The following is a 19367-nucleotide window of genomic DNA, read 5'->3' as shown; positions in this document are numbered from 1 at the left end:
CCCCTTTGCTAATTTGAGGGTTAGTTACTGAGAGGAAGTATGGTGGGGGGGGGTGGGCTAAGGGAAGCCTCAGGCTGGTGCCGGCTCCGGTTCCCAGGCCTCCTTGGGGGGCGCATCTCCGGCTAGGCGGGCGCGGGGCACTGGGCCGGGGTGCTGGCGGCGGGCGGCCGGGGGCCGGAGCATGCTCGGCCCGGCAGCTCACTCTCTGCCTCCTCCCCTCCTCCTCCCCCAGGATTACCGAGAGGATGGGATGGATCTAGGCAGTGACGCCGGCAGCAGCAGCAGCAGCAGCCGCGCCAGTTCGCAGTCCAACTCCACCAAAGTGACCCCTTGCTCCGAGTGCAAATCCTCGTCGTCGCCGGGGGGCAGTCTGGACTTGGTGTCTGCCCTGGAGGACTATGAGGAGCCCTTCCCGGTCTACCAGAAGAAGGTGATTGATGAGTGGGCGCCGGAGGAGGACGGGGAGGAGGAGGAAGAGGAAGACGAGCGCGACGAACGGGGGTACCGGGATGACCGCTGTCCGGCCCGGGAGCCGGGGGACGTGAGCGCCAGGACCCGCGGCGGCGGGGGCAAGGGCGCCACCACTGTCATGCCGCCTCCCGTGCCCAACGGCAACCTCCACCCGCACGACCCCCAGGACCTCAGGCACAATGGCAACGTGGTGGTGGTGGCCGGCCGGCCCAGCGGTTCACGGGGCTCCCGCCGGGCGGTCCAGAAGCCCCAGCCGACGCGGGGCCGACGCGGCGGCCGGGGCCCGGCAGCTGGGGTCCTCTGCCTTCAGCCCACCGACGGCGGGACGTGCGTCCCGGAGGAGCCCCCGGTGCCCCCTATGGACTGGGAGGCACTGGAGAAGCATCTGGCTGGACTGCAGTTCCGGGAGCAGGAGGTGCGGAACCAGGGCCAAGCAAGGACCAACTCCACCTCCGTAAGTTGGCCGGGGTGCGTGCCCACGCGCGCACACACGCGTACACACCCCGCGCACCGCCTGCACGCTCCCTCCTGGCGCTCCCACCCGCCTCCGGCCCCATTCATCCTTCCCCGAGGGTGGGGGCCGGGCCTAAGAGCCTGCCTTCTGCTCCCCTGGGGTACGGTTGCTCAGTCTGGGAGCTGTCTGGGTTTGCCCGCTGGGCGGAGAGGAGGGAGGGGCGGCCAGAGGGCAGCGGAAAGTCGGGTTAGTGGAACCGGCGACTCATTTTAATGGAATTACTTATGGAGACGAGGTTGTGAGTCACTTGCCTGAAAATAAATCCGGGGAGATCTTGGCACCGAAGCCAGTGCCCTGCGGGTGGTATTTCAAGTCGTCATAGTTGTGGCTTTGTCGACCGTGGTGGGTCTCCCTTCGTTACCACTCCTGTCTCGCCTATATATAGGCTGTCCCCGTGCACACGCTCACATTCGCCTGCCCACACCTCCGGTATGGCAGCAGGGTTTGTCACATCTCGCGTTTAAGCGGATGCTCCTGAATTTGAATGGGTGACGGCCCTCCTCTAAGACTTTGTTCCTTTCTGAAGGCCGACCCGTTCTTGACCTGGGGAGTGGGGTGACGACCTGCTAGGATGAGGGAGTGGTTGTTGCCTCTGTCGTCTCAGCCTCTCTGGTGAATCCCTCCTTGTTTTGAAAAGGAGCCCCTTGCAGTTCCTTACCGGAGGCTGCTGCTTCGGTTCAGGAAACCCCGAGAGGGAGGGGTGCTGAAGTGGAACAGAGAGCGAGAGAAGCAGGGCTGCATCTATAATAAGACGCTCTGGCAGGTTCGCACTTGTCTCAACATCTTTCTTGCCCCTGAGAGGGGAGCGAGTAAATGACTTAAAAGAAAAACATCATGAATGTAGCTCCGCTGTTTATCACTGTTGTGAGATAAAGCAACAGTTGTAATTTGAAATCGTTAATGATGTCCCTAAATGGGGCCGAAGGGCACACAGTTGCACTGCGCTGCTTTCTGTGTGTGGCAGCCGTGCAGCAGTGTGGGAGAAGGCTGGCTTGCAGGTATAATTTTTCGGCTCCAGCGCCCTGGGCTACTGGAAATTGGGTGCATGCACTTCTGACTTTGGGGGGTGAGGACAGTAACTGCGGTTCGCAGAGAAATTGGCACAGTTTCTATCAGACAGAGCTCTTGGCTGACAGAGCCCACTGGTTAGTGTCCCTTGAGAAACTACCTATTAAATTAACACACTCATTTTAATCCCACCTGTTTACCATGGCCACTAGCAGACGTGGAATCTTTCCATTCCAGCCAATCGTCTCTCTAATACCTTGCAATGGAAAACATCCCTTTCCCACTTAGTGCTTGAGAAAAATACGTGATTAAGCTCCTTGGACTTAAACAATGACTTGAAGATAAACACATTTCATTTACTATTGCATGACATTTTTACATGCCAGGAGAATATAATAATTGGTGTACACGCGAAGTTAGGATTTGATGATGACAGTGAGCTCCGTTATTAAAAGTTATTTTTAAAAAATGTGACTGAGCACCTGTGTGTTATGTGCTAAATGCAAGGTCTGATTCTCCGAGCTGCGGTTATGTGTCTGTCCATGTGAGACTTGAATTATGGTGAGGAAAGGTAAGGGTGCAGACTGACTCCCCTCTAGGAACTTAAAATTTAATGAATTACTTAACCGTGTCCCTTCCCCCAACACACATACACCCACAGCCTCATTGTTATTGTGAAGACATCATGAATCTTTCCTTCGTGGGCAATCTTGGAAACCAAAGGTGTCTCCTCACCTGTTGAGCAATTTGCATATTTGGGCTGCCCTCCCTCCACCCCAGTCCCCCTGAAAATGTCCCCTTGGGCATTTCCTCCACAAGTTACACAGAGAAATTTGGAACCCATTTCTTTAAAGCAAGTGTGTATACAGAGAAAAGGGAGAGGGGAGAGCCTTTGAGGTTGTTTAATCAATTTTACCATTTTTTGGCTTGTTAATAACAAAATTACTAGCCAGTGTCGGTTTAGAATAGTGTTTTTCGTACTGTAAGTTATCGATGAAATCATCTAGCATTTAAAAAAGAAATGAAATAAAATAGAATATACTGCTATCCATTGCAGGTAGTTACAATAAGCTTGGTTTTAAAAACTTTTGGTTTTATACACTGGGTCATGATGTAAAACATTTCTCATTGTGGGTTATCATAAAATTTGAAAAATTACACTGACTTAAATCCTGTTTACTCCTGCCTGGAATAAGTGGGAGAATTTATAACTATGAGGACAGAACTTGACGATAATAAAGGAGTCCTATAGAAAAGAAAGCCTATCTAGAAGAAGTTGTTCAAATCAAATAATTTGGCTCCTCTTTAAAAAGTTGTGTATATGGGGCACCCGGGTGGCTCAGTTGGTTAAGAGTCAGTTAAGAGTCTGCCTTGGCTCAGGTAGTTCCCAGGATCCTGGGATCCAGCCCCACATCCTGCTCCCTGCTGAGGGGGGGAGCCTGCTTCTCCCTCTCCCTCTGCTGCTCCCTGTGTTTGTCCTCCCTCTCTCTCTCACTCTCTCTGTCAAATAAATAAATAATCTTTAAAAAAGTAAAAATGAAAATAAAAAGTGTATATAAATGGAATTAATACAGATTACTGGGAGGAAAGATATAAAATGAAAAAGAGGGGTATAGTTTCCTTTACCTATGAAAAGAACCAAATAAGCTTTTCCCACCTGGCAGAAAACCCCCAGTAGGGTTGCCTCTATTGGGAATCAAGTAGCCAGTTCCTTCCCATCCCTCCAGGCTACTCAGCTCTCACAGCCCTGACCACCTTCTCCCAGGTAAAGTAAGGCATTCCGGTGTATTTTCTTAGTGCTTATCACTACCTGACATTATCTTGTTTGGTTCCCCTTCAGTTTGGTCTCCCTAGAATCAAGTTGTAGTATAGAGCTCTTGCTTCTCTTTTAATTGCTGTAGCCTAGTGCCTGTGATCGTGCCTGGTTCAGTAGGTTCTCAATGAATGAATGGTTCAGTAGGTTCTCAATGAATGAATGAATGGTTTATTAGGCCCACATGCCCCAGAGTTAAGCCAACCCCCTCATCTAACAGCTGAGAAAATTGAGGCCCATTGAAGTTAAGTGATTTGCTTAAGGGCCCACGAAGTAACCAAGAGAAAGCTTTCTTCTTACACAAGACTAAGTTTTTTTTTTTTCTTATTTTAAGACTAAAAACAATTTGAAGTAAAAGAGAAGGAAAGAGGCTCCCACCTCCCTAGGTTTCCTAATGACAAGTCCCCTCTTATGCTTTCCTGGTAAATATTAAGGACTTAAGTAAATTAAGAAATAATCAAAATCTCATTATTTCTGTGTCTCTTCTCACAGGCATGGTTTAGTTTCGGTTTGTTTTGATGGAATGATGGCTGCAGCAAGACCTCAAAAGGAAGGATGAGATCTCAAAATTGTGTTGACCATCAGCCATTCCTAACCTAGGGAAAATTTAGAGGCAAATTTAAAAACATACGACATTTAGGTGGGATTTAAATCTTAGGGCTGACCTTTTGTTTTTGTGAAAATATTTAAGCAGCTAATCTCTCCCTTAGTGTCAGCCGAAGAGGATGGGCTTGAATGATGCCAGGAACTGTCTTTGGAGTCAGGGCTCTGAGGTGCCAGAGGATGTCCTGAAGGAACACTTTGGTGACCTTCCATCCTGCTGTCCTGCTTGACAAACTTGCCTGGCCTCAGGTGGCCCAACCTCCTCCTTGATGGAGCCTTGAGGGCAGCAAGATTTCTTTTTTTCACTGCCTTATCCCAGTAGCTCCCTCCTGCTTGGCACAAATGCCCAACACATACACATGAGGAGGGGGAGCCCTTCAACCCAGCAACCAGAACTGTTCCCAGAAGCACCCCCTCCCGGCTGGCCAGCCCCTGTTCCTCTGGTATCCACCTGTTTCTCACAGTCCTGCCCTGGGCCTTCATCACACATCAAGGGCCACACACAGTTACGGAGTAAAGAAAGATACTGGGGATTGGTGCTTTTGATGTCAGATCTAGAACCAGCTGTGGCAAGTTTAACAGAGACCTGCTTCCTGATATTTGTATTCACCCTAAATTCTCATTTCCCTGCCCACTATGACTGGTAAACTAGCTTGGGCAATCCTAGGGAAACCCAGTTTCCCTCTTCTCAGCGCAGACCCAAACAGTCCGCTTTCTTTTCATGTGCTTCTCCTGGATCTAACTTTGTCTCCAGATCACTCTTCTCCCTACTTAAGGGCTCCCCTCCACATGGCCAAGTAGGGTGGGGGCACCCATTACCTCAAGGTACCCCTCTTCCTAAATGGACAATTATTTCATCTCTTTCTCTCAATCATCTTTCTGTGAGGTTTTCTCTCCTCAGGGTCTGTGGTCCTCCAAGTTGAGCCTATTACGTCTATGGAAACTCACCCTCTTCTTTCTCCCTCTTTTCCCACTTTTGATTCTTTAACAAAAAAAATTAACTGTTGAGGTAGAGTTGACAATCCACTGCACACCTTTGCAGTGTGCAATCTGATCGGTTTTGACACACGTGTACGCTTGTGAAACCGTCACCAAAATTAAGATCATGAACATATCTTGCGCCCCAAAAAGTATCCACACACCCCTTTGCAATCTCCCCATCCTGTCCCTTGGCAACCACTGGTCTTATTTCTATCACTGTAGGTTAGCTTGTTTTTCCTAAAATGAACGTAAGTCGAATGTATAATATGTGCTCAGTTTTTGTCTGGCTTCTTTCACTCAGCATGTAATTATTTTGTGATTCGTCCATGTTATTGGGTAGAGCAATAGCTCACTACTTTCTGTTGCTATGTAGTGTTTCGTTTTATGGACATACCCTATTTCCCTGTTGATGGACATTCGAGTTGTTTCTAGTTTCTGTCTATTACTAATGAGGGTGCTGTGAACATTCATTTGTAGGAACATATTCTTTCCTTTCTCTTGGGTAAATACCTAGGAGTAGAAGGATTCAGTCATATGGTAGGCAGCTCTAGGGGTTGCCTGTTTTCCAAAGAACCTGCACCCTTTTATGCTTCTGTCACCATGATTATTCATGTCCTCGGTGTAACCTTGGCTTCCTCTCCCACTGGTTGCTCTGTTCCATCTGTGTCTTCGGGGACTTGCAAAACATCTCTCTTCAGGTGACTGGGGTGATTGTTTCCCTCTCTCTTAAAACAGTGAGAGAGTACCAGGATCACATCTTACACCCAACCGCAGTCGTTGTTCGAAAATACCCATTTTTAAATTAAAGAAGAGTTCTAGTTGTAGACCCAACACATTTTAATTATGGTTTTATTATTTTTAGTGCCTGTGACAGGTGCATTTCCTCTTTTAATGAGAAGATAAGAATAATTTTAACCGATGTGTTAATTGAAAGCAAATTCTCCTGATGAAGTTTTTTCCTAAGTACTTGAAAATAATTTGTCCTTTCATTTGTTGCTACTATTAACTAGTAGCAAACTTAAATTGCCTACATTTCTTGCTGGAATGGTAGTAATTACAGGTTGTTTTCAATGTATTATTCCATAAGCCTTCCAGCCCAGGTCCTCCTTCCCCATCAACGATTCCACTGACGTAGCTTGAATGGCTGAGTAGCTTGTTTCTGCAGTTACTTGGGCTATGTTTAAATTATAGGAATTCCCATTTTTATAGACTGAATTAAGAGGACTTTATTACTCCTACAGAATACTGTAAAATTTGTAAGTTTAATAAGTCACGTGCTTTGGCAGCCCGGGGCACAGCAGTGGAAATATTTTGTGCGGCGTGCAACTCTCTCTTATCCCTATTAGAGAGTGCTACATGACATTGTTGAATCTGTTTGTTTTTTAATCATAACCAGAAACTACCGTGACTAAATGTACTCTGTGCTTCAACCTTTTACCTTGAAATGTTTCGTGCCGTCCTTGCCTGTGTTTCTAATTCATGCTGATACTTGTTTAAGAGCTGCAAAGGCTGCTCTGTCCATTAGGATGTACTCACGACTTTAAAGAAGTATTTGGTTGAGTTAAAAAAAAAATGTGCGCAGGTGCACTACACGTTCCGGGGCTATGTGTGTATGTAAACTGCCATCACATGGTTCATCCTATAGCGAAACTTCTGGAAGTGTTGTAGGTGGACTAAAGGAGATCTTTGCCCACCAACTGGTTTGCACACAGCGGTCCTTTTAAATGTCCTAAGGAAAAATTTCAGGGTGCGCTTCTGAAAGACAGATGTGGACATTCTCATCACACATTCATGGAGCTCTTTGAACATCTTACCGCTGACACGCTGTCACCTTCCTCCATCCTTTTCTGGCTCTGCCACACTTTCAACTCCAGATCCTTTGGCTGGCATTCCTTGTTACTTCACTCTGGAAGGCCCAGCGTGAGCCCTTTGCTTCGGAGCGGGTCCAGAGGCTACTGTTCACAGAACTGCCCAGCACTTGCATCTCTACGGAGCAGTCCTGCCCTGCGATCCTGCTCTGATTCAGGCCCTGAATCCGGAAAGCTCTCCGGGAAGCTACCTGACCATCTCGCTCTTCTGAACTTTTTATTCTCCTTGTGTACCACTTCTGCATACTTAGGTTTTGAAAAAAGAGTTTCTAGTTTTAAGTGTTTTCATGTTATCACACTCCATTCTTAAACACCTAAAATGTGCACAGGGCAGTCCTTGTTTCCATTTCAAAGATGATAATACTGAGGCCCAGCAAGATCTAGGGATTTACCTGAAGTCTCAGACCTGACAAAACTCAGACCAGACCTGTCAATTTCTGACTCAGCCTCCAGGCTCTTTCAGTGATGTGTCAATTGATATTCTCAACTATCTTTTCATGGGTATGTCTCTTATCTACCCAAGCACTAGTAATCATAATTCCAGGTTCTTTCTTAAAAGCTTATCTAAACTCTGTGACATTACATTTGCATTTAAAAATAAAAATTTGTTTTTACTCCTAGACCTTTTGCCCCTGAAGACATGAATGGTCTTGTTTTCTTACTTTTGAGATTCAGTCCCAAGTACTTTAACAAAAAGGGCTTTTGCAAATGCTTTCTTTAACTGCTTTTGGTTCCTTGACCTGTTAGGTGGGATAGATGATGCTTTATACTGTCAGTGACCAGGAGATTACTCTGCATATAACTTCTGTAGAAATTCAAGTGTCAATTATGAAATTGAACATTTTTAATAGAAAAGTAATAGGATTTTAAAGATAGAAAGGATCCAAGAGGTCATCTCATCAAACCCTCACCGTTTTCAAAGGCAGAAATAGGTCTATGGAGATTAAACACCTTCATTCAACTTCCCCCCACGTCCTCAGCCCAGGCTTGTCCGAGTCTGGAAGTAGATTCTACTTCTTAGCACTTGATCAGAGTTTTTATTTTATTGTTTGTTTCTCTTTTTCTTTTGTTAAACCAGCATTTTCAGACAATTATAAAATTGTTTTCTTCCATGCAGACTTCAGCTCATCACTGTATTTCTACCAACAGAACAGTGCTCTCTCCCTGGGTCGACGATATTTTCCATCCTTGCTCGTTTTCCTGTCTGTCCAGCCTCCTTTCCGCCACTGAGCCACGCAGTTCTTCCCTGTCATGGGGCCAGAGGATGACTGGCCCTTGAGCTCTTTGCAAGGAGCCGCTTGAGTTCTGGGAGGCAGAGAGGGGAGCAGGGAGGGTTTGGGCTCACCTTCCGCAGGTCACTTGCATAAAGTCCATCTGTTGACTGTCAGGCCATGAGGTCGAGCCTGGGCTCAGAAAGATAGGGGAGAGAAGATCTCTGTGCAGCTCACCCACAAGCGCAGGTAGGAGCCTTAAGTGAGTCGTTGATTGTAAGCCTCCCAAAGGGGAAAATAACAAAACCAAGAAAAAACTAGAAAGAAAAGTATTTGTGGAGTTCAGTAGCAGCCCACGAAATAGTCTCCACTAGGACATCAGGCTTCGTCAGAATGTGGGCGAGAACAAGGAATAGAAAAGTGGACATCAGGAAAAGGAGAGATGTTTGAGTTTTTATGTTCTCCATATGATGTGTCTTAGTTTCCCATTTAAATGTGTAGAACTGAGCCATCACTAATTCTTCCTGTCAGGTCCAGGACACTTGTAATAACCATGCTCCGTCACTTGGCCAAGCTTCATCAGATCTGTAAGAGCCCGCATTGTTTCAGATGCTCTTGGTTTGTTTCTTTCCTTTGTTGAGTTTTTGGCTACCACTTTACTTTGGGAATGTTATTTTCCTTATATATGTGTTAAATTATGTCAAGCATGTTCTCTCACCAGTCTTTATCACTTGTCTTTCTCTGTTTCCATTCCTGCACATACTGAACCTCATCTTATTGTCCCCACCTGCCCTATTTTTCAATGTGTGTGTCATTTTAGGTTACTCCCATTTTTCCCTACTTTGGTGGTATTTTCTCCAGAAAGTTTATATAATTCGAAAGATGATGGTTTAGGGCCACGAAATACTCAGGTGATAGGAATGAACTCAATCAGTGTTTGTTCAGCTCCAGGTTGATGGTTTTTTAAAAGTACTTGTAAAATATTTTTTAGCTGCCTGTAACTGATACGAAGTTAAAGCAAAGCTAACTGGAAGCAAAAGGGTTAACCAGTTTCCCTCCATCCAGTTTTGTATATCAGATTTCTTAATAATTGCCCCTTGTATCTGTACATTCTACTGATACCCTTGACTCTCCACCCAGATTTTTTATATTTATTGGTAATTGAATGACCTTTTTTTCATCATCAGCAATATCATGTTCATATTTTTTTCTTCTGTTATTTCCTTCCATTTCTCAAAGTCACTCCTTTGTATTTATGCCTCTTGAAAGTGTTTGTGGATCTTTCTTCCTTGGGATGTTAGCATAGTATATATATTTTTTAAAAGCTTCAATTTTTATGGATTACAAGAAGCCATGCATTAGTCAGCAGCTGATTTCTGCAAATATATCGGTTCAAGAGGGTTTTATTGCCCTTGTCCTAACAGAGATGATTGATCCTTCAAAAATCTTTCTTGTAGAAGCGAATGTCTGAGTTATTCAGAGTTGGGTTTTGTTTTTTGGTTTTTTTTGTTTTTTTTTAATAAAAAGCATCTAACAAGACACTGTGTGGGTTGGGCTTTTCTAGGTGCTGCTGCACTTGCCCAGGCAGATGAGGCTGGGTTTTAGGGTGCTAGGAAAGGGGAGGAGAGCAGAGGGCAACCCCTGTAGCCTCACAGCCGGGTCTCCGGGCGGCAGATTGCCCGTCGGGACCTCCCTGAGCGCGGGCGAGCGGATCTGGCCCAGTCTTGCCCCTTCAGCGGTGCACACCCATTGCGACCTCCTCTAGGGTCCCCCCACTGTGATCCTCAGCCTGCCTCTCTTTCGTCTTTCATCCGTGTGCAAGTCCTCTGTCTGTAGAGAACCAATCCAGAGTCTGTATGAAAGCGGCTCATCCAGTTCTGGGCCCCTCTGATGACCAGGGCACCTGGCCAGGTGCCCTCATGGACCAGCTGGTGAGGAGGAGACGAGGACGGACGCTCTCCCGGGCCTGCTAGCTGGGGCCGGGGTCCCCTCACTCACAAATAGGTTGTAGGCATGTTCAAAACAGAACAACAGGTAAGCCGTGGCAACTACTAAGCTAACGTCATTTGATTCTGCTTCCTTCTAGGTTCGCCATATATGGAAAGAATTTTGCTGTCTAAAAAAGTTTAAAGGGAGTGAGGTAATTTCCTTCTAATGCCTAAGATCTCCAGCAGTGTTGTAAATTTAGATTTGAGGTTAGAGCATTAAAAAATAAAAACAGAACTAAAAAAGCTGCTGTGTTATGAAATGCTGGGGCATTTTTAATGTCAAGTCCAGCAGCACAGAGCTGGTACCCCCCTTTTCCCCACACAAAGAAAGAGTAGCGTGAAACTTATTTCTAAAATAAGAAGGGCCTGGACCTCTGGGAACCTGCACAGTGTCTCCTCAGGAGAGAACTTAAAGGCTAATCTCAACTCCTATAAAAATAACATGTTTTCAAATAGTTTCAAAACCAATTTAGCCTTCTGTTTTTCTCCTCATGGCACCAGCAGCTAAAAATTATACCACTTATGAAAATTGCAGACGATTTTTTTTCTTTGTGCAATCTTACATAATTTTTGGTCCATTTGACCTGGTCTGACATTTTATTATGAGCAACTGCGTCTTAAGTGCTCTGTCCTTTTTATTTCCACTCTAAAATTGGTAAGGAGTAAGAGAGAAGACCACTGGGATTTTATATTTGAATACTTGAATTATGTAACTAGTGATCTCCTGTTCGAGTGGTTACTCAGCCTACAGTGGCCCCACAGTCTGACCCAAATAGCCCTTCAAGTCAGATCTTGTCCTAGAAGAAAAACTTTAGGTAGCAGTAATTTTAAAACTTCTTGAATGCCTGCTCTGGTATGGTATAGTGGTTTCAATATTAGATTTATTTTTCTTGTGTTTCATACAGAAACTCTCAACAAAGCCGATGTATAACTGTTGTGTGTATACTAACATATAAGTAGGACCCCTACAGAAATTCCAGGGTGCTGGCAATGAGAACTCGGTTTTCCTAATAAGCAATCACACTGGGCATCAGAATATTAGAGCTGGGAGGGATTCCACAGCAAGGATGGCAAACCCATATGCTTCCAGAGCCATGTAGGTAACTAATGAGGGCAGTGGGTCAGGGGGAAGCAGAACCGTGGTGAACTGGAGAGCATGTCCCAGACATAAAGGGGCAGTTGTCCTTTCACACCGGCTGATTTGTTGCCATGCCAAAATATAGTTTCAGCATTCTGATACACCAGGAGAAGCCCAAGACCAAATTTTATGAGAAATATCTTGAATATGAAATTTTGGGCAAGTAACTTAAAAAAAAGCCACATAATTTTGTAGGGCTAACAAGCATATCAATTCTTCAAAATATGGCCTTTGGGCTACCAGCTTCCCATCCCACACCAAACCCAATCTCTTCATTTTATAGATGAAAAAACTGAGACCCAGAGAGGTTCAAGGACTCTTCCTGAAGTGGAGGTGAGGTGGGTGAGGTGGGAGGGTTTTGCTGAGAGTCTGGTGAGACAGTAGAAATGCAAGATGCTAGGGAAGAAAACTCATGCAGAAATGGTCTGATTTACTGAAGCCAGAGTCGCTTCCCCTTCCCCTTTCAGTGCTTAAAATAATTTGAAACAATAATATCCAGAGGGGGGAAGAAAGAGATAACAGTATACACCTTATTCTGTTTTACTTAATTTTTATATGCACCCCATTACTTACAATTTACTTTTCTCTTTCATCTTCAGAGCAGTTCAAAACCTGATTTTTTATTTGGATTCAGGGAAGTGTATCATGATTTATTTTTTGTTACTTATGAATAATGAAAAGGGAGGAATTCTTTACAAAAAAGTTACGTTAAGCAGTCACACACACACACACGCATCCTACAGGATATGTGGTCTCAGTTCTTTTATCTGCTGGAAATTCATCTGAGACCATTTAATTCAAGGGGTGGTAGTAGAGGTGAGTTTTGATAAAATTTCTTGTTATTAAATGGAATCTAATGAAACTTCAAGATTGCTGAATCATATTTAGATTTGATTTAATTCCAGCTGTTACTACATAATATGCTGTTGGAAGTATAGAGGTTGGGAAGTTTTTGGTTTTGTTTTTTTTTTCTCTTTAGAACTACTGGCTCTAAAGTCAACACAGATTTCGAGCAAACGAGACAAGTTTGGGGTCAAAGACCCCCAAAATAGAAAACGCTGTTCATTTTGCTTTTTAAACATGACTTTTTACTTTGGAATAACTTTAGGTTTACAGAAAAGTTACAAAGTCCAGAAAGTTCATGAATCTCCTTCACCAGCTCCTCCTGGTGTTAACATCTCATATAACGGTGGGCACATTTGTCAAAACTAAGAAATGATCATGGACACCATATTATTACCTACACTACAGGCTTTATTTGGATTTATATTAGATTTTACAATTAAAAAGGTATTAAACCTAGTCAACAAAGGTAATAAGTAATATATCCTTGTCGGCTTGAGAGAGCGGAGAGCTCCATTCCTCCATAGTCTCCCTTACCTCCCCACAAAGTCATCCCAAGGGAACCAGGAACCTAAGCAGGTATTCCACCGTGTGTTTGGTTGTTAAGTGTGTTTTGAAGACCGTTCTCCTAGCCCCTCTGCCAACCAGGTTGCCTTCCTCGGTCCCTCCTTGGTGGAAACTCCACAGCTGCCCTGTGGGGAAAGGGTGAGCAGTGAGACCGAAGAGCAGGGCAGGTAGAGACAGAAGCATACAGACCCACGGAGGGCACAGCTCCTCTAATCGGGAGCACGGGGGTGAGGGGCGTGTCCCGGGTTCCCGAGGGTAGCATGAATTCCGCACTTGCCCATCGGCCACAGATCGTCGCTGTCCTTGGGAATGTTATTTGGCTCACCCACATCCAGATCTTTTGTTTGCTTGTTTGTTTGCTTGTTTGTTTTTAGGAAACAGCTTTTCATCTTGGGAGTATCTTCTTTAAAGTCAGGCTTCAGGTGGCATTGCGAAGGCTCTGCGAGTGGTATGAAAGTTCAGACAGAAGGGAGTAAGTTACAGTTGACTAGAGAGAGCTGTGAGTGACTTGGGGGGTGAATGTCGCTCAAGATGTGAAATGAGTGATAAGTTGCTGGAACACGTGTGGGAGATTTCACAGATGAGAAATGACGTGGAAAATGAAAGCAGACTGACCTGTCAGGATGTTCGATATTTGTTGCCCGAATCATCAGAATTTTAAAAACTAAGCTACTAATGGGCACCAGACATAGTTTTGTCAGCAGCAGGATGTCCCCATGACTCAGTGATTTCTCATGAAGAGGGTTTCCCGGTTAGTCATTCTCTGCCTTTGGTGGCCTGGCTTGGCTGACAAGATCAGTGATTTCCTCTTAGACTTGTTTAAATTTCCCAGAATTCGTTTACTAATTACATGTTCAATGTATTGTGGATTATGATACTACTAAGTAAATGTTTCAGCGAAACCCATAAAATCACATTGGAAACTGTGCTTTCTAGACCAGAATGTTTTGAGTAAATTCTTCAATTTATATACTCTCTTGAAGTTCATTCGATGCCGTGCTGGAGGGCAGCATATTTTGGCATCACCGACCCCTGTATTCTTAGGTTCTTCCTCCCATGGTGGATGTTCCTGGGCTTTGCACCCAGCATGAGTTACCCTTCCTAACAGCCCCTAGGTTCCTGTTAGGGAGTTACCCCTTCCCTACTGTGGATGATTTTGGTGGAAGGGTAATTGCAAGTGGCTGACTCATGTCCTGGAACCTCAGCCCCAGATTCTCCCTCCCCTGGGTCTGCTGCAGGTGGAAGAGCTTCCCTGGGACTTTCGGTCTAGAGCACTCACTGCAAGGCCCTCGGAACAGCTGGAGGCCCTCACTCGGAGGCCAGCTGCCAAGCCCTCCCCATGAGGGACCATGGCCTGCTTCTGCTTCCCGACCTGCCCTGCCTCCCTTACTTTCTCTGTGCTGCTCCAGTGTCTACCTTCTGTTGAATTGGTGAATTTAGGCTGGTGTGGGTTTTATTGCTTTCAAATCAGAAACCGTAAGTGATAACAGCAAACAGTCTCTTGACTTATGAATCGAGTTCATATATGATATCCATAGGCCCAATATCACTAAATAGAAGCCTTTATATTTTTATAAATCAGAATTATTGAATATCAAAGAGCTCATCTGGCCCAATTCGCTTCATTTTACAGAGGAGCAGGAGAGACTTTGGAGGTGTCATAAACATAAACATTGACATCCTACGCGGAGACCTCACGGCTCATTTGCCCAGGGCGTCTTGTCCACACACCCTCATACTACTGTCCTGCCCTGTGACTCATGGTACCCATTTATGGGGTAACCGAACAGATCTAAGGGTGGCATCAGTGGCTTTGGAAAGGATCAAAGCTAACTGGACCACATAGGGTTCCATCTACGGCTGGTGATGCTAATACCAAGATTCAAACACTGGGCTGACACGTCAGCAGCCATTACCCCAGTGGCCTCTGACGCCAGTCCAGACGTGTCCTTGTGATGCAGCCGAGACTTTGTATTGGGAGGTAGCTATCAGCAGGCTCTGGAATTAGACAGACCTGGCCCAGAATAGTAGTCGTAGCCTCCTTATAATTATTGGGATAAAAACAACTAGTATCGTGGTATAAATCTATAAATTTTTAATGTGAATTAAAGAATGTCTTCTAACCATTCTTTATTTTGTAGAAACTATGCTCTTGTGTGATCTAAGGGTAGCAAGTCTCTGAGTTTTGAAAGAGTAAACTTTCTGAGTTCGTTTTGGAGTAAGAGCTAGATTTTAAAATCGCTCATGTGAGGCTTTTCAGCAAAGCATAGTCCACACAATGATGTCTGCCAAGTCTCTCCTTAACATACGCCATTATTTTTTCTTCGTGGCCTAGTCAGTCAGGAAAGACATACTGAATGTCTCCTGTGTTTGGTATGGAGGGTACGGACGCGCAGAGCTCCAGGGAGCTGGCATGTCCTGGGGCTTCTTGGCCTCATGGAGCCTGCAGCCCAGTGCGGGAGGCTGACCTCAGTCCCGTAAGCACACCGATGTGCCAGGTGCTGCCGAAGGGGTGACCATGCTGTGAGAACTGGAGGGACGTGTGTTAAACCTGTTTTAATTATAACAACAATAGCTGTTACTCACTGAGTGCCGACTATGGGCAGGTACTGAGCTGGCTGCTTTTCATTCGTTGTGCCCAACACTCACACTGAAGCGAGGTGGATGCTGTTACTCCCGTTTTACAGACGAAGAAACTGAGGCTTCTGGCAGGATCCCAGAGCTAGTGCAGGTCTCGCTGGCTCCAAGGGCCCTGTGCTTTCCACTTTCAACTAGTAAAACTGCTACACCAGACACTTGGGATTTAGCCTCTCTGACATCCATTACACAGCAACTGCTTGTCTTTGCTGACGGCTGCGGCCACATCCGAGCATCTGTAACCTCTGGATATACAATACGTGCTTGCACTCAACCTCCTGCTACTTGAGAGTTCTTCATAAATGAAAACTTTTCTTTACTTAATTAAAAATTCATTCAAGGGGCGCCTGGGTGGCTCAGTCGGTTAAGCATCTGACTCTTGATGTCGGCTCAGGTCATGATCTCGGGGTCATGGGATGGAGCCCTGTGTTGGGCTCTGTGCTCAGCTCAGAATCTGCTTGTCCCTCTCCCTCTACTCCTCCCCCCACTAGCACATGCTCTCTCTCTCTCAGATGAATGAATAAAATCTTTTTTTTTTTTTAAGATTTTATTTACTTATTTGACAGAGATAGAGACAGCCAGCGAGAGAAGGAACACAGGCAGGGGGAGTGGGAGAGGAAGAAGCAGGCTCATAGCAGAGGAGCCTGATGTGGGGCTCGATCCCAGAATGCCGGGATCACGCCCTGAGCCGAACGCAGACGCTTAACCGCTGTGCCACCCAGGCGCCCCAAATGAATAAAATCTTAAAAAAAAAAAAAAAGTTCATTCAAGCATAAATTCATGGTGAAGGTCCCCACCAATACCCCTATGCTTGCTTCTCATAAATCCGACTAGTGAATTAAGACTAGTCAAAAACTCGCCCTACATGTGGGTTTGAAGGAGTCATAATGATGCTCTGGTTGAGCGGAGGTTCGGAGAGATAAAGTGGTGCATTCCTGCTCTCTTGACACCCAGTCCTGAGCTAGCTGCTCCTCATGAATTGTTTTGCCTGCAGAGTGGGACTGGGGGTCGCTAGGTTACAGGCAGCCGCAAACAGCGGGGCATGCCTCAGAGTCCTTGCCATGGGCAACACACCCAGAGAGCTTGCCTTGCAGAGGTGCGGGGACCGCATTCAGCGATCGCGTCATCTGTGGCAGTCCAGCAAAAGAAAGGGCCATCTGAAGGCCCAGGGAGGGGGAGAAGGTCAGGTAGGGTGAAGTAGAGGGGGCTCAGGCTATAGCAGAACCCATGACTCCCGGGATTTTTTTCATGCCCATTCATGTACTTATTCACTTAACAGCCATTTCTATTCAGTAGCCGCATGTTGCTGGACACCAGGGCGATGAGAGGGCGGTGAGGCTGCCCAAGTGGCATATTTATTTTGGTGAGGGAGATGGACATTAGACAGCTTCCTCAGCTGGTTATTTACTGTCCAAGGCAAGTGCTATGAAGGGAGGTCAGGGAGTCTGGAAGCCTCTGGCTTGGCCACCTGCAGAGGCAGCTGACCCCAGACCTGGAGAGGAAGGAGCCCAGTGCAAGGTGGGATGGCTAGAGCCCCCCCCCTCCCCGGGAGCTGCGTGGTGGGGGGAGGGGAAGGGGAGGACAGGCAGGGAAGGGGTCATAGAGGGCACAGGGAAGGAGTTTGGTAAGGTCTGTGGAACTCAAGCTAGGACTAGCCTGAGGAAAATTACTCTCTTTCCTAACAGAGCCCAGGCATCCAAGTCTGCACCTCATTTATGGAACTTTCCACCTCTACTCCTAAAAGCCATCTTTTATACAATAAAATAACCGTGCAATTTTCCTGTAGTAAATTTAAAATACTGTTTTTTGCTGCAAGGAGTTTAATGATAGACACAATGCTTGAAATGCCATTTCCTTGTACCCAGAGAATTGGGGTACTGTGAGGAATGGAGCCTTTTAGGGAATTAAGTGGGAAGAAGCTATTTGAATTCAGTAGTGAATTAATGTTAAACTTCTCAGGCTCTGGGAAGTTCTTGAGTATTTTGGTATAAAGGGGTTGGCATATTTGTGGGGTTTTCTTATCAGGTCTCCTGGATGCTGTGGGCCGGGACTATGTTAAAACAGAGTTTTAACTTTCTCCTGATGAGCTGCTTGCGGTTTACCCGAAGCTTTAGGCACACTGACCCAAGACTGGGCAGAAATGGTGAAATGCCAGATGCTGACAGGATGGGGGGCAGAGAGTCAGGCGTTCTCATGTCAGCCACGTGAGCACTCAGTCCTGGGACTCCGCTGAGAAGCCTCCAGTGCTCTGCAGGCAGGTGCAGGAAAGTTAGGGAAACCCCTCCCTTGCTCCATCCGTCAGCGCAGGACCAGTGAAATGTAGGAGCTGAGGTAAAGCTGAATCCTCTCGTGTACCCACCCACAATGAAAACCTGTTGAATGTCAAATACGGTTTGCAACTTTGAAGTGAAATGTTTCCTGCCACAGGCCATCCCGTTGAGCAAGTCCACACCTGTTCATCTGGTCGCTGGTTAGTAGAAGGAATGAAAGAGAACTGTGCGCCTTTGAGCTAAGGCATTTTAAATACTTATTACTCTGATTCACCTTCACTGCCGGTTTCCTTTTATCTTGACACTGTAAGTAATGCATGAGCCTTCCCTATGGAACATTGCAGATCTCGTTTAAATGGTGAAAACGTCTCCAGCTCAGGTGATCAGCTTGTTAGAAGAGCCATTTGCTAAGCAAGAAACATGAAATGTTTTTGTCTGTTTGGAGCCTAAGGACTCCCTGTAACGTGGGTGGCGCCCATCAGTTTCTCTTACCATTTTTCTCTAACCGTTGGCTTCTGTTCTTTTAGTTATCCTTTAAAATAGCATCATGCTGGGTCTAAGAAAATTATTTACAAATCTCTATCAAAAAACAAAACTGGGCAGGTTTTAACATTAAGTAAAAGTCAAAGGAAATCTGAATTTTCTCCTTGGCATGGTTGCTCTGCTTTGTAACCCGGAGACTGAGCCAGGGCCAGAGGTTTATGAACCGCATAAGTATTGCATGATTTTTCTCTAACCCTTCTCCATTAAATTTAAAAAAAAAAAAAGGTTTTAGAGTGAACCCAAAGGCTCGTAATACTTTGAAAAATAATCACAATTATGTATGATTCGTTTTATACACCTATTAATGGCAATGCACTTAAAACGCCATAGCAGAACCGTTGTGCAACTTCTCATTTTGATAGTTTTTCTGAAAAGCGTAACCATGCTTCTATAAATGTAATAAAAGCTTTTTTCATATTAAAGGCATGTACGGGGAGATGGAATGTTTCCTTCTCCCTACATAACTGCACAGTGATTAAATATTGACTAAGAGCCAGGAGTTGACAGCCAGCGGTCTCACCCTGGTCAATGCTGATGTGTGCAGTGGAATGGAGATACGGAGCCATCCCCGCAGGCCCTGTTTTTTTGTTGGGAGGTGGGGAGCAGGCAAGTTGTGAGTTCCTCGCAAGGTGTCAAATCTGAGAGCTCCAGTAGAAGGATGTAGTTTGAAACAAGTAATTCCTTTAAAAGCAACCCAACTCTGTCAAAAGAAAAATATATTTTCCTAATTAATCTGAATGAAGAGGATGTTAGTCAGAAGTTTGAACAAAACGTCCAGGGTACCACTGAACACGGCTGCTTGCAGAAACAAAAGAGCTGTCTGTCGCTGGGACCGCTTATTCTCTCCCAGACAATGACGACTTAGTTTATACGAAACAAACTGGTTGAAATCATCAGACTTATTTTGTGATA

General features: G+C 45.5%; 1 protein-coding gene across 2 annotated transcripts in view; it reads left to right on the top strand.

Annotated features, from left to right (window-relative positions):
• Window positions 1-6: 6 nt before the first annotated feature.
• The window catches only part of SCHIP1 (schwannomin interacting protein 1), a 118412-nt gene continuing 99051 nt past the window's right edge, over window positions 7-19367 (top strand). The window contains exons 1-2 of one of the 2 annotated variants that reach the window (XM_040636629.1): window positions 7-19; window positions 233-925. In XM_040636629.1, the coding sequence (XP_040492563.1) occupies window positions 251-925 (675 nt within the window). In that variant the 5' untranslated portion in view covers window positions 7-19; window positions 233-250. Of the gene's footprint in view, window positions 20-163; window positions 926-19367 lie in introns of those variants that run through there. The other variant, XM_040636628.1, reaches the window with a different exon arrangement.

The sequence above is a fragment of the Ursus maritimus genome, unplaced genomic scaffold (assembly GCF_017311325.1).
Source record: "Ursus maritimus isolate PB19 unplaced genomic scaffold, ASM1731132v1 scaffold_20, whole genome shotgun sequence".
NCBI lineage: Eukaryota > Metazoa > Chordata > Mammalia > Carnivora > Ursidae > Ursus > Ursus maritimus.
Note: the sequence above shows the minus strand (reverse complement) of the source record. Positions and strands in the feature narration are given on the sequence as shown.